The sequence below is a fragment of the Loxodonta africana genome, chromosome 22, assembly GCF_030014295.1.
Source record: "Loxodonta africana isolate mLoxAfr1 chromosome 22, mLoxAfr1.hap2, whole genome shotgun sequence".
Classification (NCBI taxonomy): Eukaryota; Metazoa; Chordata; class Mammalia; order Proboscidea; family Elephantidae; genus Loxodonta; species Loxodonta africana.
Genome location: NC_087363.1, coordinates 70,180,790 through 70,202,708, shown reverse-complemented (window position 1 = coordinate 70,202,708; position 21,919 = coordinate 70,180,790). Strand labels below are relative to the sequence as shown.

Genomic DNA, 21,919 nt, shown 5'->3' with positions numbered 1-21,919 from the left:
TGTTATGATGGGAAGTAATACTAGGCTTACATATCTATTTTATAATTTATAATACAGAATGCCACTGCTTGTCTGTTAGTTTGCCGGGCTGTGGTGGCTTGCGTGTTGCTGTGATAATAGAAGCTATGCCACTGATATTTCAAATACCAGCAGGGTCACCCCTGATGGACAGATTTCAGCGAAGCTTCCAGACTAAGATAGGCTGGAAAGAAAGACCTGACGATCTACTTCCAAAAAAACTGGCCAGTGAAAACCTCATGAATAGCAATGGAACATTGTCTGATCTAGTGCCAGAAGATAAGCCCATCAGGTTGGAAGGCACTCATAATATGACTGGGGGAAAGCTGCCTCCTCAAACTAGAATCAACCTTTATGACGTGGATGGAGTCCAGCTTTTGGACCTTCATCTGCTGATGTGGCATGACTCAAAAGAAGAAGAAACAGCTGAAACATTCATTAGTAACTGGGACATGGAATGTATAAAATATGAATCTAGGAAAATTAGAAGTCATCAAAAATGAAATGGAATGCATAAAGATTGATATCCTAGGTATTACTGAATGGAAATGGTCTGGTATTGGCCATTCTGAATCAGACAATGTTATGGTCTATTATGCCATGAATGACAAATTAAAGAGGAGTGGTGTTGCATTCATCATTAAAAAAGAACATTTCAAGATCTATCCTGAAGTATAATGCTGTCTGTAATAGAATAATATCCACATGCCTACAAGGAAGACCAGTTAATACAACTATTACTCAAATTGATGCACAAACACTAATGCCAAAAATGAAGAAACTGAAAATTTTTATCAACTTCGGCAGTATGAAATGGATCAAACATGCAATCAAGATGCATTGATAATTACTGGTGATTAGAATGCAAAAGTTGGAGACAAAGAAGAAGGACTGGTAGTTGGATAATACGGCCTTGGTGATAGAAGTGACACTGAAGATTGCATGATCGAATTCTGCAAGACCAATGACTTATTCATTGCAAATACATTTTTTCGACAAGATAAATGGCTACTATACGTGTGGGCCTTGCCAGATGGAATACACAGGAATCAAACTGACCACATCTATGGAAAGAGACAAGAGAAGTTCAATATCATCAGTTAGAATGAAGCCAGGGGTTGACTGTGGAACAGACCATCAATTGCTCATATGCAAGTTCAAGTTGAAGCTGAAGAAAATTAAAACAAGTCCATGAGAGCCAAACTATGACCAGAATATATCCCTCCCAAATTTAGAGACCATTTCAAGAATAGATTTCACACATTTAAAACTAATAACCAAAGACCAGACGAGTTGAGGGATGACATCAAGGACATCATACATGAAGAAAGCAAGGGTCATCAGAAAGACAGAAAAGACCAAAATGAATGTCAGAAGAGACTCTGAAACTTGCTCTTGAAAGTACAGTAGTTGAAGTGACAGAAGAAATGATGAAGTAAAAGAGCTGAACAGAAGATTTCAAAAAGTGGATTAGAAGACAAAGTATTATAATGAAATGTACAAAACTTGGAGTTAGAAAACCAACGGGAAAGAACATACTCATCATTTCTCAAATTGAAAAAACTGAAGAAAACAATTCAAGCCTCAAGCTGCAATTCTGAAGGATTCTATGGGCAAAAAATTGAATAATGCAGGAAGCATCAAAAGAAGATGGAAGGAATACACAGAGTCATTGTACCAAAAAGAATTGGTCAACATTCAACCATTTCAGGAGGCAGCATATGATCAAAAACCAATGATGCAGGAGGAAGAAGTTCAAGCTGCACTGAAGGTATTGGTGAAAAACAAGCCTCCAGGAATTGATGGAATATCAATTGAAATGTTTCAACAAACAGATGCAATGCTGGAATTGCTCACTCATCTATGCCAAAAAATTTGGACGACAGCTACCTGGACAACCGACTTGAAAAGATCCATATTCATGCCCATTCCAAAGAAAGGTGGTCTAATGAAAAGTGGAAATTATCAAACAATATCATTAATATCACATGCAAGTAAGATTATGTAGAAGATAACCCAAAAAGAGTTGCAGTAATACATCAACAGGCAACTGCTGGAAATTCAAGCCAGATTCAGAAGAGAACGTGGAAGGAGGGATATCATTGCTGATGTCAGATGGATCTTGGCTGAGAGCAGAAAGATGTTTACCTGTGTTTTAATGACCATGCAAAGGCATTTGACTGCATGGATCATAACAAATTATGGATAACACTGAGAAGAATGGGAATTCCAGAATACTCAACTGTGTTCATGCACATGTACATAGGCCAAGAGGCAGTCCATCGAACAGAACAAGGGGATAGTGCATGGTTTAAAATCAGGAAAGGTGTGTCATGGTTGCATCCTTTCACCATACTTATTCAATCTACATGCCTAGCAAATAATCCAAGAAACCAGACTATATGAAGAAAAATGCAGCATCAGGATTGGAGGAAGACTCATTAACAACCTGTGATATGCAGATGACACAACCTTGCTTGCTGAAAGTGAAGAAGACTTGAAGCACTTACTGATGAAGATCAAAGACTGTAGCCTTCGGTATGGATTATACCTCAACATAAAGACCAATAAGCAACATCATGATAAATGGGAATATTGAAGTTGTTAAGGATTTCATTTCACTTGGATTCACAATCAACACCCATGGTAGCAGCAGTCAAGAAATCAATGTATTGCATTGGGCAAATCTGTTGCAAAAGGCCTCTTTAAAGTGTTAAAAAACAAAGATGTTACCTTGAGGACTAAGCTGCACCTAACCAAAAAAAAAAAAAAGCCATGGTATATTTAATTGCTCCATATGCACACGAAAGTTTGATAGTGAATCAGGAAGACTGAAGAATTGATGCCTTTGAATTATTGTGTTGGCAAAGAATACCGAATATATCATGGACTGCTGGAAGAGCAAACAAATCTGTTTTAGAAGAAGTACAGGCAGAATACTCCTTAGAAGTGAAGGATAGTGAGACTTTGTCTGGCTTATTTTCAACATGTTATCAGGAGGAACCAACCCCTGGAGAAGGACATCATGCTTGGTAAAGTAGAAGGTCAGCAAAAAAGAGGAAGACTCTAAACAAGATGGATTGACAAGTGGCTGCAAAAATGGGCTCAAACATAGCAAGACTGTGAGGATGGTGCCAGACCAGGCAGTGTTTCATTCTGTTGTGCAAAGGGTTGCTATGAGTTGAACTGATTCAACGGCACCTAATAACAACACTGCAGTGCAGAATCCCAGCTTGAGAAACACATAGCACTGAGGAAAAAAAAAAAAATTATATTGGCTAGAGAATGCCCAGTATATCCCTTGATCCTTCCTCAGCCAGACTAGCATGGTATGTTATTTCTGTCGCCACATGGTATCATGCTGAAAGGCTGAGAAAGGCTTAAGTTGTTTACCAACTGTTTTAGTCATCTAGTGCTACTATAACAAAAATACCACAAGTGGATGGCTTTAACAAAGAGAAGTTTATTCTCTCACAGTCTAGTAAGCTAGAAGTCGGAATTCAGGGCACCGGCTCCAGGGGAAGGCTTTCTCTCTCTGCTGGCTCTGGAGGAAGGTCTGTCCTTGGTCTGGGGGCATCTCAGTATGGGAACCTCAAGTCCAAAGGATGCGCTCTGCTCCCAGCACTGCTTTTTTGGTGGTATGAGGTCCCCATGTCTCTCTGCTTGCTTCTCTCTTTTATCTCAAAAGAGATTGGCTTAAGACACTATCTAATCTTGTAGACCTCGTCAGTATAACTGCCACTAATCCATCTTACTACATCATAGTGATAGGATTTACAACACATAGGGAGATCACATCAGATGATAAAATGGTAGACAATCATACAAGGGAATCATGACCTAGCCTAGTTGACAGACATTTTGGGGGAACACAATTCGATCCATGACACCAGCCAAATGCTTTGGTGGATGAACATACCTGGCCCAACTTCTGGATTCTTAAAAAGGTGATTATCCTGGACTTGAACAATGACATTCCCCAATAAATACAGGCAAACCACATAACCTCACCATGGCTCATGTGTGAAGTGTCACTACTAATACTTGCCTCCAAACATTGTTATGAGGATTAAATGAGGTATCAGATAACAAAGTGCTTAGACTAGTAGCTTGCACCTAACAGCAATCAAGAAAAGTTGTTATTATTATGATGATGGTCTCATTACCATGGAGATGGATTATGAAAGTCCAAGAAGAGAGCTTCTCTCTTAAATTTTTAGTCACTTAACAATGCATGTACCCACTGATCTCACAGGGACTCCTCTGGCACCAAAGGGAAACCAGCAGTGGATGTATTTGGAATGGCAAATCACTCAGGTTGTTTTCTTTTAAAAGCTTTGCCTTCTTCTTTCTTTCCAACTCTCCTCTCCCCCAAGCAAAGCAAGGTACCCACACCTTGGAGTACAGTAAGAGAAACCTATGCATTTGCAATCCGAGAATGTTCCCAGAAGTCACCTCCTCCAGCAATAAGTCAGCCCACTAAAACATGCCTCATGCCTTTTAGGAAGCTGAAAGTTCTTGAAAGCCCAGTGGATGAGTGTGAGTGTCTGCACTTTTGAGGCCATCACGTACATACTCAATAATTTAGGCTCACACTGACAGCCTAATGCTCCCCAAAGCCCCAAAGAATGGAGTTTAAGTTACAGTTAAAGTCAAACATAAACAAACAACCCAGCAGTAGCAGCAGCAACAGGAACCACAAAACGTCCTGGCTTCTTGGCAACTCACGACTTACCTTCATACAGCCAGTCACTCAGGCCATTGTAAATGACTCCTTCCTTCCCAGTAGAAACCACACGTATCACCTGTTTCCCGACTTGTGCACAGTAGTAGATGTTATTTTCAAAGATAAATATCTAATTTGGAAAGAAAAAACAAACACATAGTATTAACCAAAAACATGGTTATGAAATAGGGTGGTCTTAAACAAAAAAAATAAAGAAGGAACCCTGGTTAGCTTGGCTGCTAACCGAAAGGTCAGCTGTTGGAATCCACCAGCCACTCCCTGGGAGAAAGGCGAGGCAGTACGCTTTCGTAAAGATTTACAGCCTTGGAAACTCTATGGAGTAGTTCTACTCTGTACTATAGAGACACTATGAGTAGACAGCAATGGTTTTTTCTTTTTTTTTTTTTATTGAAATCAGCAATATGGTTTTCAGTTTCTTGTTGTATTTATTTGATAGTACAAAGGTAGTCTTAGGATCATTTGGGGCTCACCCACAATCAATATAATTTATATTTAAGTACTAATCAGAGACAAATTCCACATGGTTCACCCAATTTTCTTACCACCATGACTGGACAATTTATGATTTGATACTTTTGGTTATTTATTTATTTTAATTGTACTTCGGGTGAAAGTTTACAGAGCAAATTCGTTTCTTATTAAACAATTAATGTACAAATTGTTTTGTGGCACCGGTTGTTTTTTTTTAATGGCTTTTTAAACTTTGTTATATTATTAGCAATTAGCATAGTACTTGTGTGTCAATAACTGTATATAAGTTCCATAGAAGGTAAATTCCAGTAACTGAGATAAGGTACTTAGCATCATGCCTGCCCCCACAGCAAGCTTAGCATACAGAAATAGGCTGGGGTTGGGGACCCTGGTTCGGCAATGAAGGAGGTTCCTACCCATCAATTGATCCTCATCCCTACACAGAGCTAGACAGCAGACATGGAAGATTTTTAAGATGAAAATTTTGTCCCCCAGGAAGTTATAACAAGCTTGATAATATATTAATATATGCACAAAGTGACTTTTGGCCAAGATCAACCAGGGCTGAAGAATGTGGTTCGGACTTTGAAGTGAAGTGCTGACGGCAAAGACTTACATGTTCATCATTGCTGCCTTTCCGTCTGTTCTAGTCATTCCTCATCAAGGCTCTCTGATTAAGCCACCAACCTTCACGAAGCCTTCTTTTGTGTTAGCTCTTGTCCATCTACACTATGCTACCCCAACACATTGCCTTGAGCCCTTTGCTTTTACCTTATAGACTCCATGATTATTTCATAAAGGTCTAATATTAGCCCAACTCTCCTGATTAGCATTGCCCTTTCTTTTCTCTTTTTTGAACATTTTATTGTGCTTTAGATGAAAGTTTACACAGCAAATTCATTTTCCATTCAATAATTCATACACAAATTGTTCTGTGACATTGGATGCAATCCTCATAATATGTCAGCACTCTCCCCATTTCCACCCTGGGTTCCCTGTTTCCATTTCCCCGATTTCTGTGCCCCTCCCTGCCTTCTCGTCTTTGCTTTTTGGCAAATGTTGTTCTTTTGGTGTCACATAGTTGATTGTGCTAAGGAACACATTCCTTATAGGTGTTACTGTTTATTTTATAAGCCAGTCTATTATTTGGCTGAAAGGTAGCCTCCAGGAGTGGCTTCAGTTCCAAGTTAGAAGGGTGTCTTAGGGCAATTGCCTCAGGCATTCCTCCAGTCTCTATCAGACCATTAAGTCTGGTCTTTTTTATAAATTTGAATTTTGTTCTACATTTTTCACTCATTCTAACTGGGACCTTCTACTGTGTTCTTGATCAGAGCAAGATGGTAGCCAGGCACCATTTAGTTCCTCTGGTCTCAGGCTAGAAGAGGCTGTGGTTCATGTGGGTCATTAGTCTTTTGGGCTAATTGCTTGCTAGAGTCTTTGGTTTCCTTCACTCTCCTTTGCTCCAGATGGGAAGAGTTCAGTTGTTGTATCTTAGACCGTCACCTGTAAGCTTTTAAGACCTCAGACTCACTAAACCAGGATGTAGAACAGTATCTTTATGAACTATGTTATGCCAATTGACCTAGAGGTCTCCTGAGACTGTGGTCCTTAGCCTTCAAGCTCTGTAGCTCAGTCCTGTGGGGTGTTTATTTATGTCTAAGAAGTTTCCGTAACTGTGACCTCTATGTGCGCTAATACACATATATATATATACATATATATATGAAGACCCACAGCACTTACAAATATTTATGCATAAGGGTGTACTCTCATACATCCTCCCATAAAAACTCACAAATAATTGTTTATTACTGTTGTTGCAGGATTGTATATGTTACAGTAACGTACTGTTTATTCTTGTGTATCTCTCAGTGTCTTCCTTTGCCTTGGTCATGTACTGATTTCCCCCCTATTGTGTACTGCCTTTCCCTTCACCAGAATTAACACATATCTACTATCTCCCTCATACTCTCATCCCTGGTGACCATCAAAGAATGTTTCTTTTTGTGTATAAACCCATTTTTGACTTTTTATAATAATGGTCTTATTTTTTATACAATATTTGTCCTTTTGTGATTGACTTATTTCACTCAACATAATGTTCTCCAGATTCATTCATGTTGTGAGATGCTTCGCACACACATCATTATTCTTTTTTGTTGCGCAGTATTCCGTTGTATGTACGTACCACAATTGGTTTATCCATTCATCTGTTGATGAACACTTGGGTTGTTTCCATCTTTTTGCAATTGTGAATAATGCTGCAAGGAACATGGTTGTGCATATGTCTATTCGTGTCACAGCTCTTGTTTCTCTAGTAGGAGTGGGATTGCTGGATCATATTGTATTTCTATCTATAGCTTTTTAAGGAAGCACCACGCTGTTTTTCATAGTGGTTGTACCATTTTACAGTCCCACCAGGAGTGTATAAGAGTTTTAATCTCCCCATAACCTCGCCAGCACTTATTGCTTTCTGTATTTTTTTGATCAGTGTCATTATTGCTGGGGTGAAATAGTATTTCATTGTAGTTTTGATTTGCATCTCTCTAAATTTTTTTTTTTTTTAATAGTTAATGATCAAGAACATCTCTTCATGTGTGTATTAGCTGCCTGAATGTCTTCTTTGGTGAAGTGTCTATTCATATCCTTTTCCCATTTTTTAATTAGATTGTTTTTTCTTGAGGTTTTTTAAAGTATTCTATAAATTTTAGAGATTCTACTCACCAGATATATCAGTGCCAAAATTTTTTTCCCAGCCCGTAGTTTCTCTTTTTTAATCTTCTGGTGAAGTCTTTTAACGAGCATAAGTATTTAATTTTTAGGATGTTGCAGTTATCTAGTTTATCTTTTGCTGTATGCATAAATTAGGGCCCCTAACTTTGTTCCTATGTTTTCTTCCATGAGCTTTATAATTTTAGGCTTAACATTTAGGTCTTTGATCTATTTTCAGTTAGTTTTTGTGTATGGTGTGAGGTATGGATCCTGTTTCATTTTTCTCTAATTTGATATCCCGTTTTGCTAGCACCATTTGTTAAAGAGACTATCTCTTTCAAGTTTAATTGGCTTTGACCCTTTGTCAAAGATCAGCTGTCCACAGCTGGATGGATTTTATTTCTGGATTTTCAATTCTGTTCCATTGGTCTATGTGTCTGTCATTGTACCAGTATCAGGCTGTTTTGACTAACGGGGCTGTAGAGCAGGTTCTGAGATTGAGAAGTGTGAGGCCTCCTACTTTCTTCTTCTTCTTCAATAATGCTTTAGCTATCCAAGGCCTCTTTCCTTTCCATATAAAGTTGGAGATTATTTTTTCCATTTCTTTAAAAAATGTTGTTGGAATTTGGATCGGGATTGCATTATATCTGTAGATTGCTTTGGGTAGTATTGACATTTTCACAACGTTAAGTCTTCCTGTCCATGAGTGGTATGTTTTTCCATTTATGTAGGTCTCCTCTGGTTTCTCACAATAACGTTTTGTAGTTTTCTTTGTGTAAGTCTTTTATATCCCTAGTTAGATTTATTCCCAAATTTTCTATCCTTTGGGGGGCTATTGTAAATGGTATTGTTTTCCTGATTTCCTTTTCAAAGTTCTCTTTGTTAGTAGAGGAACCCAGCTGATTTTGTATGTTGATCTTGTACTTTGCCATTTTGGTGAACCCTTCTATTAGTTCCAGTAATTTTTTGGTGGAATCTCTAGAATTTTCTCAGTATAGGATTGTCAACTGTGAATAAGTATACTTTTACCTCTTCCTTACCAATCTGGATATGCTTTATTTCCCTTTCTTGTCTTATTGCTCTAGCTAGGGTTTCCAGTGCAATATTGAATAAGAGTGGTGATAAAGGACATCCTTGTCTGTTTGCCGTTCTCTCCATTGAGAATAATGTTGGTTGTTGGTTTTGTACATATGCCCTAAATTACATTGTGGGATTTCCCTCCTATTCCTATTTTGCTGAGTTTTTACCAGGAAATTGTGTTGGATTTTATCAAATGCCTTTTCTGCATCAATTGAGATTATCATGTGATTCTTTTTCTTCGTTTGATTTATGTGGTGAAGTGTGTTGATTGATTTCCTAATGTCGAATCACCCTTGCATCCCTGGTATGAGCCCCACTCAATCAGGATGTATTATTTTTTTGATACGCAGTTGAATTCTATTGCTTAGAATTTTGGGGGGAATTTTTGTGTCTATATTCATGAGGGATATTGGTCTGTAATTTTCTTTTTAGTGGTATCTTTGCCTAGTTTTGGCATCAGGATTACGTTGGCTTCATAGAATGAATTAGGAAGTATTCCTTCCTTTTATATATTTTGGAATAGTTTGAGTAAAATTAGTGTCAACTCTTCTCTGAATGTTTGACAAAATTCTCCGGTGAAGCTACCTGGGCTGGGGCTTTTTTTGTTGAGTTTTTTTTAACAATCTCTTCAATTTCTTCTTTTGTTATGAGTTTGTTCAAATTTTCTACCTCAGTTTGTGTTAGTTTAGGTAGGCAGTGTGGCTAGAAATTTGTCTTCTGGGTTTTCAAATTTGTTGGAGTACAATTTTTCATAACATTCTGTTATGATTCTTTTTATCTCAGTTGGTTCTGTTATAATATCATCTATTGCGGTTCTTATTTTCGTTATTTGCATCTTCTCATTCTTTTCCTTTGTCAATTTGGCCAGTGATTTTTTTTTTTGGCGGGGGGGGGGGTTCTCAAAGAAACAACTTCTAGTCTTGTTGATTCTTTCTATTGTCTTTCTGTTTTCTGTTTAATTTATTTCTGCTCTAATCATTATTGTTTCCTTTCTTCTGGTGACTGTGGGCTTCTTTTGCTGCTCTTTGTCTATTTGTTCTAGTTGTAGTGTTAAGCTACTGATTTTGGCCCTTCCTATTTTTTGATGTATGCTTTTATTGCTATAAATTCTCCTGTGAGCACTGCTTTCGCTATCTCCCAAAGGTTCTGATAGGAAATGTTTTCATTCTCATTGGATTCTAGGAAATTTTTTTATTTCATTTTTAATTTCTTCTATTACCCAGTGGTTTTTAAGCAAGGTGTTACTGAGTTTTCATGTATTCGATTTTTTTCTCCCTTGTGCTTCCTGTTATTGATTTCTAGTCTTATAGCATTGTGATCAGAGAAGACACTTCGTGTTATTTCAACGTTTTTGAATTTATTGAGGCCTAAAATCTGGTCTATCCTGGAGAATCATCCATGTATGTTGGGGAAGAATGTGTACTTACTGCTGTCAGGTGGAGTGTTCTGTATAGGCCACGTTGGTTGATTGTGTTATTTAGATATTCTGTGTCTTTGGTGATTTCCTTTCTAGTTGTTCTGCCCTTCATTGAAAGTGGTGTGTTAAAGCCTCCCACTATTATTGTGGAACTGCCTATTTCTTTCTTCAGTACTGTTAAGAGTTTATTTTATATATTTTAGAGCTCTGTCATTTAGTGCATAAATATTTATTATGGTTATATCCTCTTGGTGGATTGGCCCTTTAATCATTACATAATGTCCTTCCTTGTCTCTTATGATGGATTTTGACTTAAAGTCTATTTATCAGAGATTAATATTGCCACTCCTGCTCTTTTTTGGTTACTGTTTGCTTGATATATTTTTTCCATTCTTCGATTTTTAACCTATTTATGTCTTTGTGTCTAAAGCGTGTCTCTTGTAGGCAACGTATTGATGGGTCTCGTTTTCTATCCATTCTGCCACTCTGTCTCTTGACTGGTGCCTTTAAATCATTTGTATTCAGAATTATCAACAGATTATGAATTTACTGCTGTCATTTTGTTATGCTTTTGTTTTATTTTGTGGCATTGTTTCTTTGTTCCACTTAATTTTCTGTCCTGACTTCTTTTTGTTTATGGATTTTCTTTTCATTTCCTTTGTGGTTGTTGATTTTGTATTTACTGAGTCTTTATAATCTTCTTTTTTATTTTGGTGAGTAGGTTTATTAATTTTTTTGGTTACTCTGAAATTTACCTTTACCTTCCTAAATTTAAAACTGTCTGTTATTTTCTTGATATCACCTTGAATTCCACTCCATATGGAAGTTCTTTAACTACACCATTCATTCCCCCTTTTTGTTTTGAAGTATCACTGTTTACAAATTTATATCTCTAGTTCCCTGTTTTTTGGTTTTGTACCTTTATTTTGAAGTTTCTTTATCTGGGTTGGTATCTGATGTTGTCTTGTGTCTTAATCTCAGGTTGTTGTCTGATCCTGTTGGTTCTCTATCTGAAGGACTCCCTTTAATATTTCTTGTAACATTGGTCTGGTTTTTACAAATTCTCTTAATTTTTGCTTATCTGGGAATTTCCTAGTTTCACCACTGTATTTGAGAGACAATCTTATTACATACATGATTCTTGGTTGGCAATTCTTCTCTTTCAGGGTTTTATATATGTCATACCATTGCCTTCTTGTCTGCATGATTTCTGCCGAGTAATCTTTTTTTTTTTTAATCAGAGGTTAGTCTGATTGGTGCCCCTTTGTAGGCGATATTTTGTTTTTCCTGAGCTGCTGTCTTTGTCTTTGGTGTTGGAAAGTTTGATTATGATATGTCTTGGTGACATTCTTTTGGGGTCTAACCTGTACGGGGTTTGTTGAAGTTCTTAGATAGAAACCTCATCTTTCACGATACTAAGGAAGTTTTATGCCAGCAAATTTTCAAAAATTGTTTCTGTGCCTTTTTTGTTTTTGTCTCCTCCTGTTCTGGAATTCCAATCATGCATAAATTGTTCATCTTGACAGTGTCCCCCATAACTCTTAGGCTATCTTCATTCTTTTTTCTGATTCTTCCTCAAACAAATTAGTGTCAAGGGATTTCTCCTCTATTGCACTGATTCTCTCTTCCATTGATTCAATTCTACTTCTGTGTCCTTCCACTGAGTTATCTATTTTTGATATTTTGATGTTAATCTTCTGGATTTCTAGTTGCTGTTTTTGCATGGTTTCTAATTATCTATTTATTTTGTTCTTGTATTGTTTTCCTGAATTCTTCTAGAGTTTCTTCTGTGTTTTCCTTGTTTTTGTCTGTGTTTTTCTTGATCTCTTTGAAGATTCTATATATAAGTCTTTTGAATTCCTTATCAGATAGTTCCATTACCATTTATTCACCAAGAAGGTTTTCTGCTTTTTATTTTGGTCACTTGCTGAGCCATCTGGTCCTGCTTCCTTCTATGATTTAATGTTGTCTGCTGTCTGTGAGGCATTAAGGTGTTTTTTTATTGATTGATTGTACATTTGTTTGCTTTGTCCTGGTTTTTGTTTGTTTTTTTTTTTGACACATTAGGGCGGCCAGGGTAGGTGTGCTCCACTGGTTGACAGTCTGGTGGCACAGGAGCACTCACCATCTATCTCTGGGTGGGTGGAGCAGCAGTTGGCAGTGTTAGCATGGGTCTGTGTTCACTGATCATGCAAGGCAGCTGAGGGTGGGTTGGGGGGGCATTGTATGCTGTCTGTTGTCGAGTGAGTGGCATGGGAGTGGGTGATGGCACTGGCTGAGTGAGGTGGCAGGTGTGGTGAGTGTGGTGGGCAAGGAGGAGTGCAGGAGAGCACTCCCCACTCACCAGGTTGGTGGGTGGGGGTGGGTGGCAGGTGAGTGGAGGCACAAGAGTGCACACTCTGCTGCTCTCTGGGTCAGTGGGCTGGGGTGGGTAATGGGTGAGTAGGGGTGTCAGGGCGCACTCTCTGCTACTCACCATGTCGGTGGCCTGGAGTGGGTTGCAGGTGAGCAGGGATGTGGGAATTGCTGCTCACTGAGTCAGCAGACAGGGAGGGGTGTGTGGTGGGCAAGCCAGAGCACAGAAGTGTGCTTACTGCCACTCATTGGGTGGGCAGGTGGTGTTGCAGATTGGGCTGGGGGGGCTTTATTATGGTCACCAGTTGGGTGGGGTGACGGGGGTATTGGGGTTCCTGCTGCTAATGATCAGGAGGGTGGGGGGGGTTCATGCTCTTCTGGTCAACACATGTGGGTACCTGGGTATTTCCTGTTAGCTGCAGCCAGCAATTGGGACCTGGCCCCAACCAAGTGTGAGGAGTGGGTAGGCTGCCCTGAGTCTGGTCACATGGGGGACCTCCTGCTGATACTCTATGGATCTATTACTTCATGTGTGCCACCTACCCTAATGGTCTGGGACCACTGCTGGTGAGTAGATCTGTCTCTGGATCCAGGCTCCCTCCCTACTCTGTGGATGACAGGATCCCTGGAGTTCTTGCCCTCCCTTCTTAGATCCAGAATATGTCCCGTTCACCTTGCTTCACTCCAGGTATGTCTACACAGGTTTTCTGTCGCTTATTGGGAATGCCATGAAGTTGCCTTCCTGTCTACTTTTGGTACTTTTAACATCAATTTGCATCGACTCTTTTAGCAATCCCACTTTTCCTGCAATTAAGTTGGTGGGGTGGGAAAGTAGAAATCTGGGTTTTTCATTGAACATTCATTAAGAGTTATTTATGAAGCACCCATTTTGTGCCAGTCAGTAGGGAGCACAGCGATGAATGAGGTGGAGCGTACATATGTGCTTTTATTCTATTTATAGTCTGGTAAAGAAGACAAGCTTCAGTAAAGGGATGTGGAGCTCTGGAAACACTGAACAGAGCTACCTATCTTAGGCCAAAAGACACAGATGGTCTCCTTGAGAAAGTAATTTTTAAGCCGAGGCCTCATTTATGAGTAGGATGCAGAAAGGAGGTTAAGAAGTCAGATTCTACAGGTGACACAGCTTGAGCAAGAACCAGAAGGGAAGAGAGGGAAGGGGGCACTGGAGGAACTGGGAAAAGCACCCTATGAACTGTACTGAAAGATGCAAAAGGGAGAAGGGTGAAAGATGATGCTGGAGAGGTGGGCAGGCACCAGTTCCTGGAGGGTCTCTGAAGTCATGTTAATGGTATGCTAAACCTAGAGGCACCTCAGAAGAAAGGCCTGGTGATCTACTTCCAAAAAGTCAGCCATTGAATACCCTGTGGAGCACAGTTCTACTCTGACACACATGGGATCACTATCAGCTGGAGTCAATTCAACAGCAAGTGGTGGTGATAATGGAATGACAATAGGAAGGCTTGACAAGTGTTTATGCTGGGGAGCAAGGTGATCACATATGTGTCTTTAGAAACTGAGCCTAGGAGCAGGGTGGTGATTAGAAGAGAGCAAGATTATAAACACTAAAACCCATTAGGAACCTGTTGCAGTGGTCAAAGGGAGTGATGACAATGGCCTGGACTAGAGTGTTGATGATGAAGATGGAGGGAAGTAAACCAACTGAGGGGGTAACTAGGAGAATCCACTGAACAGGAGTGCATTGAGGTCTGGGGTGAACTTGTGAGGGGAGTCAAAGATGGATTCTCAAGTCTTTATCTTGGGCAACTGGGTGATAGTGACCCATTTGCAGAGTTTGAGTATCCGGGAAGATATACTTCTGATGATGAGCAAGTAACAAACTTCTGGGGAGAGAAAGGAAGATGGTCTAGCGGGTCTCAAACTTTGACGCACATTAGAATGACCTGAGAGATTTCAAGAATCTTAATGGCCAGTCCAACAGCCTATCCCAATTAAATCAGAAGTTCTAGGGATGGAATCCAGGCATCGGTATTTTTTAAGAAAACACTCCAGCTGATCCCAGTGTACAGCCAAGTTTAAGAATAGTGGCCCAGGGTATATCGAAAGTCTCTTAAAGCTCTTAAACTATAATTTAACCTACAAAATATTTTGACCCCAGAGGTCATGGTCCCCAGACTTTCTGCTTGCCCAAGACAGGAACCATTCCCAAAACCAACTCTTCAGTCAGAGATTGGACTTGACTATGGGAAAGAAAATGATACTGGTGAAGAGTAAGCTTCTTGGATCAAGTAGACACACAAGACTATGTGGGTATCTCCTGTCTGGAGAGGGGACGAGGGGGCAGAGGGGGTCAGAAGCTGACCAAATGGACACAGAAAGAGAGAGTGGAGGGAAGGAGTGTGCTGTCTCATTAGGGGAAGAGCAACTAGGAGGATATAGCAAGGCGTATATAAATTTTTGTATGAGAGACTGACTTAATTCGTAAACTTTCACTTAAAGCACAATAAAAATTAAACAAACAAACAAAAGAAAAACACTTGGCCCTACTATAAAACATTGCTGAAAGAGATTAAAGAAGACTTAAATGGAAAGACGTTTCATGTTCATGGATTGGAAGACTTAATATTGTTAATATGTCAGTACTACCCAAAGTGATCTATAGATTCAAGGCAATCCTGATCAAAATTCCGACAGCCTTCTTTACAGAAATGGAAAAACCAACAGTCAGCTTTACATGGAATGGTAAGAGGCCCCAAATAGCTAAAGCAATGTTGAAGGAGACAAACAAAGGACTCACACTTTCTGATTTTAAAGCTGCTGAGGCTGCTTATATACAACAAGAAACCTCATTTGGTTTCTCGGCTTGGAGGTTTAGGGTCATAGTATCATGGGACTTCCCAGTTAATTGGCCTAATAACATGTTTAAGGCTTCTTTTCTACCTCCTAGTTCTGTACTCAGTGCCTAGGGTCTTAAAAGCTTGAAAGCAGCCATCCAAGGCACAATTGGTCTCTGTTTGCCTGAAACAAAAAAGGAAGGAAAGTCAGGAATAGAGAAGGAAATGGAATGCATGGCTAATTGCCTCCATGAACACTGCTTCCTTTGCTAGGAGATCAAAAGAACTGGATGGTGCCCGGTACCATTACTGAACATTTTGATCAAAGATTCCATAGACGAATCCTGATCAAAAGGGGGACACTGCAGAATAGAATTTTGAATTCTCAGGGACTCCAGACTTCCTGGAGCAATGAAGTTTGGATGAACCCCTGAAACTATTGCCCCGAGATAATCTTTAAACCAAAAAATCCCCTGAAATCTTAAAACCAAACAAGAGTTTAGCTTAACTAGTAAAGAATGTCTGCCTTGAGCATTATGCTTTTTTTAAAGAACTATCTATATGGGATCAAACTGACAACAGTAACTCAAAAGATTAGATAGGAACCCCAGGGAGCAGTGAGTTTATGTTAATGGAGGAGGAACAACTCAGGAAAGGAGGGTGAGAATGGTTACACAATTTGAAGAACGTAATCAATGTCACTAAATGGTACGTGTAGAAACTGTTGAATTGGTATATGTTTTCCTGTGTATACCCTCAACAACAACAAAATAAATAGAATTATATTAAAAAAAATATTGTCTTCTCTGAGGGGTTTGTCAATTCTGCCATGAGTTTTCTCTATCTAAATTCTTTGCCTTTCTTCCCTATGTGTACTTCAGAACACGATGCTGGTCATACTCTGGGACTATCCAATGTCTACAGAAATTGACCCATGCAGATCAAGAATAGGAATTGAACCAGCTTTTTTTTTTTTTTTTAGAGAAATTCTAGAAAAAATACTGCCAATGTTATTTAAGAGACTCTTGGATGAAGGTATTTTATGTGGTATAGGCAGTGGGGTAAATACTAAAAATTTTTATTGAAAACATACAAAAGTCGGTTTTCCCAGATCCTTCTGTTGGAAAGACGGACCTAAGAGCACTATCAAGTATTAGTTTTCTGCTCAGGCCTCTGGCTTTTAAAGTATTCACTTCAACCAGAAATGAGCTGGAAAGCTTCCAGAAACAAGTACACGTCCTAATTTAATTTCAGCATGTGTTCTTATGAGTTTGTCTAAGGATAAGATGTATTACTAAATTTTAACTTGTTTTTTACTTTTTAAGCTTAGGACGGATTTTTTAATCAAATCAGACTATTACCAACTAATATTTTGAGTAAGTAAAATCCTCTATGATAGATATTAAATCCTTTTTCACCTAGGCTTCATTTTTAATGGAAGGAAAACGAAGAGAAACACATTACAAAGAAGAGTGCATTTTGCTTTGAAAATGTTTTACATTTTCCTTTTGCCGTTCAGTTTAAGGTATACAGTTGAGTATAAAAGGTGATAGAAGGTATCCAATTTTGTCTGTGGTTATGCAATGGTAAACACTGGATGACAAGGCTATACTGGGGTGCTTGCCTTGTCAAGGTCAAATATTGGGGTGAATGACTGAACTCTTCACGGTTCGTCCACTGCCAAGCACGCAGCTGGCACTGAGTTCAGGCTCCCACTTCAGAGTTTCTGCTTCCTTCAGGAGCTCTGCACCTACCAGGTGTGGCAGGTGCTGCCTGGAGTGGTCTGTGCACTCTGCCTAATCCCTCACCCACCCCAATCCACAGCAGTTCTCTGGCTGCAATTACCTCCTTACAAACACAGCTTGCTGCACAGTATATGTTGCCCTGGCCTAACCCAAAAGGATGGTCTAGACAAGGAATATGGGAATTCTTGTAAGATTGCCAAGTATGGTAGAAATTACTAGAGGCATTAAAGTGTATGGAAATGTCGATGATGGCTAGTCCCTCATTGGCTGGGGGATCTGGTCTGTGTGTGTGTGTCTCTAAGACAGAAATCACTTAATGAATGTTTTGTATGTCCCAGACACCTTGCTGATGGTAAGTCTTCACCATAACAATTAACACTAAACAAAAAATACAAAAATAAACAAACAAAAGAAACCCCAAACAGAATTAACATAAACTTGTAAGATGAAATCATATATGTAGTCTTTTATGACTGGTGTGGTGTAGTAGCTAAGAGGTATGGCTGCTAACCAAAAGGCTGGCAGTTTGAATCCACCAGGCGCTCCTCGGAAACCCTATGGGGCAGTTCTCTGTCCTACAGGGTCGCTATGAGTCGGAATCGACTCGACAGCACTGGGTTTGGTTTGGTTTTTCTTTCACTTGGCAGGTTTTCAAGATTCACCCATATCATAGGATATATCAGTATTTTTTTTTCCCTTTTTAAGGCTGAATAATATTCAACTGTATGGCTATATCACATTTTTTAATCCATTCATCAATTGATAGATACTTTATTCTTTCTACTTTTTGGCTATTATAAGCAATGCTGATATGACCACTTGTGCACAAGTTTTTGTGTGCACGTATGTCTCCAATTATCTCAAGCATGTGGCTAGGAGTGGAATTGCTAAGGCTGTATGCTAACTTTATGCTTAACTTTTTGAGGAACTGTCAGACTGTTTTCTACCGTGGCCACACCATTTAACAATCCCACCAGCATTGTATGACGGTTCTAAATTCTCTGCATCCTCACCAACACCTGTTATTGTGTGTCTTTTTGATTATACCCATCCTAGTGATTGTGACGTGGTATCTCATTGTGATTTTAATTTACATTTCTCTGATGGCTAATAATGTTATCATATTTTCATGTGCTTATTGGCCGTTTATAAATCTTTGGAGAAATGTCAATTCAAATCTTCCACCCATTTTTAAAACTAGGTTGTCTTTTTATTGTTGAGTTCTTTGTATTTTCTGGATACAAATCCCTTATCAGATATATGACTTGCAAATATTTTCTCCCATTCAATGGGTTGTCATTTCAATTTCTTGACAATGTCCTTTGAAGCACAACATATCTTAATTTTGAAGAAGTACAACTTACATATTTTTTCTTTTGTTATTATACTTTTGAGCCATATCTAAGAATTCATTGCTAAATCCCACACCGTGAAGATTTATCCCTAATTTTTTTTCTTTTAAGAGTTTTTAGCATATATATTCAGGCCCTTGATATACTTTGAGTTAATTTTGTATATAATGGCAGGCACCTTTTAAAACCAAAAAAAAAAAAACCAAACCCAGCGCCGTCGAGTTGATTCCGACTCGTAGCGACCCTATAGGACAGAGTAGAACTGCCCCATAGAGTTTTAAAGGCTTTACAAATATGAACTCGCTTACTTTTTAAAACAATCATATGGGATAGGTATTATTACTCTTGTTTTGTAGATGAAGAAACTGAGGCACAGAAAAGTTAGTAACTGTCCAACAGCTAGCTAGTCAGTACGGAGCTGGGTTCAAATTCAGTGGCACGGAAAAGTGAAACAACTTGCTGAAGGTCACCCAGTTAATAGAAGGAGGAGGCAGCGCTGGAACTGCAGCATTCTGGTTCGACCTTTAGCAATTTTGGTATGTTGCCTCTTTTTTTTTTTAAATTTATTGTGGTAAATATATATACATACACATATTTACCACTATATATGTATATATGTGTGTGTATATATATGTGTGTATATACACATGTATATACACATATATACATAGAGAGAGAGAGGGTCCTGGTAGTACAGCGGTTAAAATACTTGGCTGCTAACTTAAAGGTCAGTGATTTGAACCCACCAGCCTTTCTGTGGGAGAAACTTGAGGCAGCCTGCTTCTGTAAAGACTGACAGCCTTGGAAACCCTATGGGGCAGTTCTACTCTGTCCTATAGGGTTGCTATGAGTTGGCATAGACTCAACAGTAATGGGTTTGGCTTTTTGTTTGGTTTCATATAACTAAAACTTTCCATTTTAACCTTTTTTAAGCATACAATTCAGTGACTTAATTACTTTCGCCCTATTACACAGTGACCACTATGTATTTCCAAAAGTTTTTCACTCCCCTAAACAGAAACTCAGTATCCCTTAAGCAATAACTTTCCCTTCCTCCCTTCTTCTACCCCCTTATATCCACTAATAAACTTTTTCTCTATGAATTCGCCTAGTCTACATATGTCATATAAGTGGGATCATACAGTATTTTTGTCCTCTTATGTCTGACCTATTTCACTCAGCATCATGCTTTCAAAATCCATCCATGCTGTAGCACATATGGGAACTTCATTTTGCCGAATGGCTGAATGATATTCCACCGTATAGACGTACCACATTTGGTATGCAGCCTCTTGAGAGCAACTTGTTAAATAGATGAAAGAAATGATTTTTAAACAGAAATGCACCAAAGAACTGTGACCACCTTTTAAGTCACGAATGGCACCTCAGACATTCCCTATGGCCGCCTCTTCTTTTAATTTTTTTTTTTGGTGAAAGTATATACATTCGAAGAAACACCAATCCAACAACTTCTACATGTACAATTCAGTGACGCTGATTACATTCTCAAGTTGTGCACTCTCACCTTCCTTTTGCACATTATTCCTCCACTGTTATTTTAAATCTACTGCCCCCTAGGTTTCCCATCCAACCTTTTGAGTTGCCATTGCCCATTTGATCTCACATAGACAATCCTCTATGCTCAAACCAAAACTATCCTCTGAAGTCCTTGTTTGAACCAAAAAACCATCTTATCTTAATTAGTAAAGTACGCCTATGGCCACCTTGTTCTCATTCAGAAGGAACCTTATACCAGACTCACTTTCATGGACACTCAGAGGCGACAATGTATGGGGGTGGGGGAGGGGGTTAGTTGTCACAACATCATCATCATCAGAACCTTTCTAGCATATACAACAGCCATTGTATCTGCTCTCTTCCCGATCTGGTCTCTTATCTGAGTTTATTCGGGCCAAAAGCACAGTCAGGAGCCCTGGGGGCCGGGGTCTTTCTAGCTTCAAAACCCTATCTGTTGGAGATCCTGCTCCCAGGCACAGCTCCTGGAATCTACTCTGGTTAATGGTCTGTAACCTCCCTCTCAGGATGGCTTTGATCCCCTGTGGTAGCTCAGCTGGGCTCTCCAGGGCTGCACTAGAGGCTTAGGGAAATGTTGTGGAACAACACCACCCCTCCACTCCTCCCCTCCTCGACAATTAATTCTGTCTTCCTTCCGTGAAGGGCTCTCTGCAATCCCAAGCTGAGCACTCCGCTCTCTGCTCTCTGACCTTGGTTCTTCTTTCAAGAAAGTTTTTAAAAAATAATACTCTCAGGTGCCCAAGCAATATTAAACCAAACCAAACCCATTGCCATTGAGTCAACTCAGACTCATGGCAACCCCATGTGTGTCAGAGGAGAACTTTGCTCCACAGGGTTTTTAATGGCTAATGTTTTGAAGTAGATTGGCAGGCCTTTCTTCCAAGGCATCTCTAGGTGGACTCAAACCTCCACCTTTCGGCTGGCAGCCGAGAGCGTTAGCCACCTGCACCACCCAGGGACTGCCGAAATAATAATCAGATGGAAATAAACCACAAGAAAAATAATAAAAAATAACGTATTCAATGGGGAAGCAGGATTTTTCTAGTGAGGTAAGAGACACTTCACCATTACTATCCCGAATACCCAAGCTGCAAGCTTTGCCCTGGCCCATCTTCCTCCTGTCAGCCTGTGAACACCCCATCTTTGTCCCCTCCTGGATACCTTCATGCAAAGTCTTTTCTTTCCTGAGTGCTCTCTTTGTCCTGGGGCCTCCCAAAATCCTAGTCATCTGTCAAGGCTCTACTAACTCCTCTCCGAGGAGGCCGCAGCAATCAGCGCTCTTTCTCACAGCCTACTGTTCTTCCATAGTGCTCCTTCCCCTCATCAACAGCCTAAGTTGCTACGCATTGAGCAGCTTTTGAAAGCAGGTGTGGATCACTCTAGGCAGAGATGAGCCAAGAGCACACGGCGTAAGACGAAGCTGTGCTTACGTCAGGCCCCACAACCAGCTAAACCCCAGACCAGGCCTCCAAGCAAAAGCTGGAAAGATACTCATTCTGTCACAGGAGTGCTTCTCAGGGACCGGGTGACAGAAATCCACAGACTTGGGAGAGTCCTTTCCCCATTTCTGCAGAGAACTTGGTCACAGCAGTTGGGGGGTGAATGGTGACCAGCAGAGAAGCAGTAGCACCTGCCGGACCCTAAGGAGGCAGGGGGGCTGTGTTCCCAGGGCA

General features: G+C 39.7%; 1 protein-coding gene across 1 annotated transcript in view; it reads right to left on the bottom strand.

The window, feature by feature from the left end:
• DPP6 (dipeptidyl peptidase like 6) overlaps window positions 1–21,919 on the bottom strand; it is a 1,008,238-nt gene that overhangs the window by 193,139 nt on the left and 793,180 nt on the right. Inside the window, exon 8 of the mRNA XM_064275114.1 lies at window positions 4,754–4,874. Coding sequence (XP_064131184.1) covers window positions 4,754–4,874 — 121 coding nt within the window. The remainder of the gene's footprint in view (window positions 1–4,753; window positions 4,875–21,919) is intronic.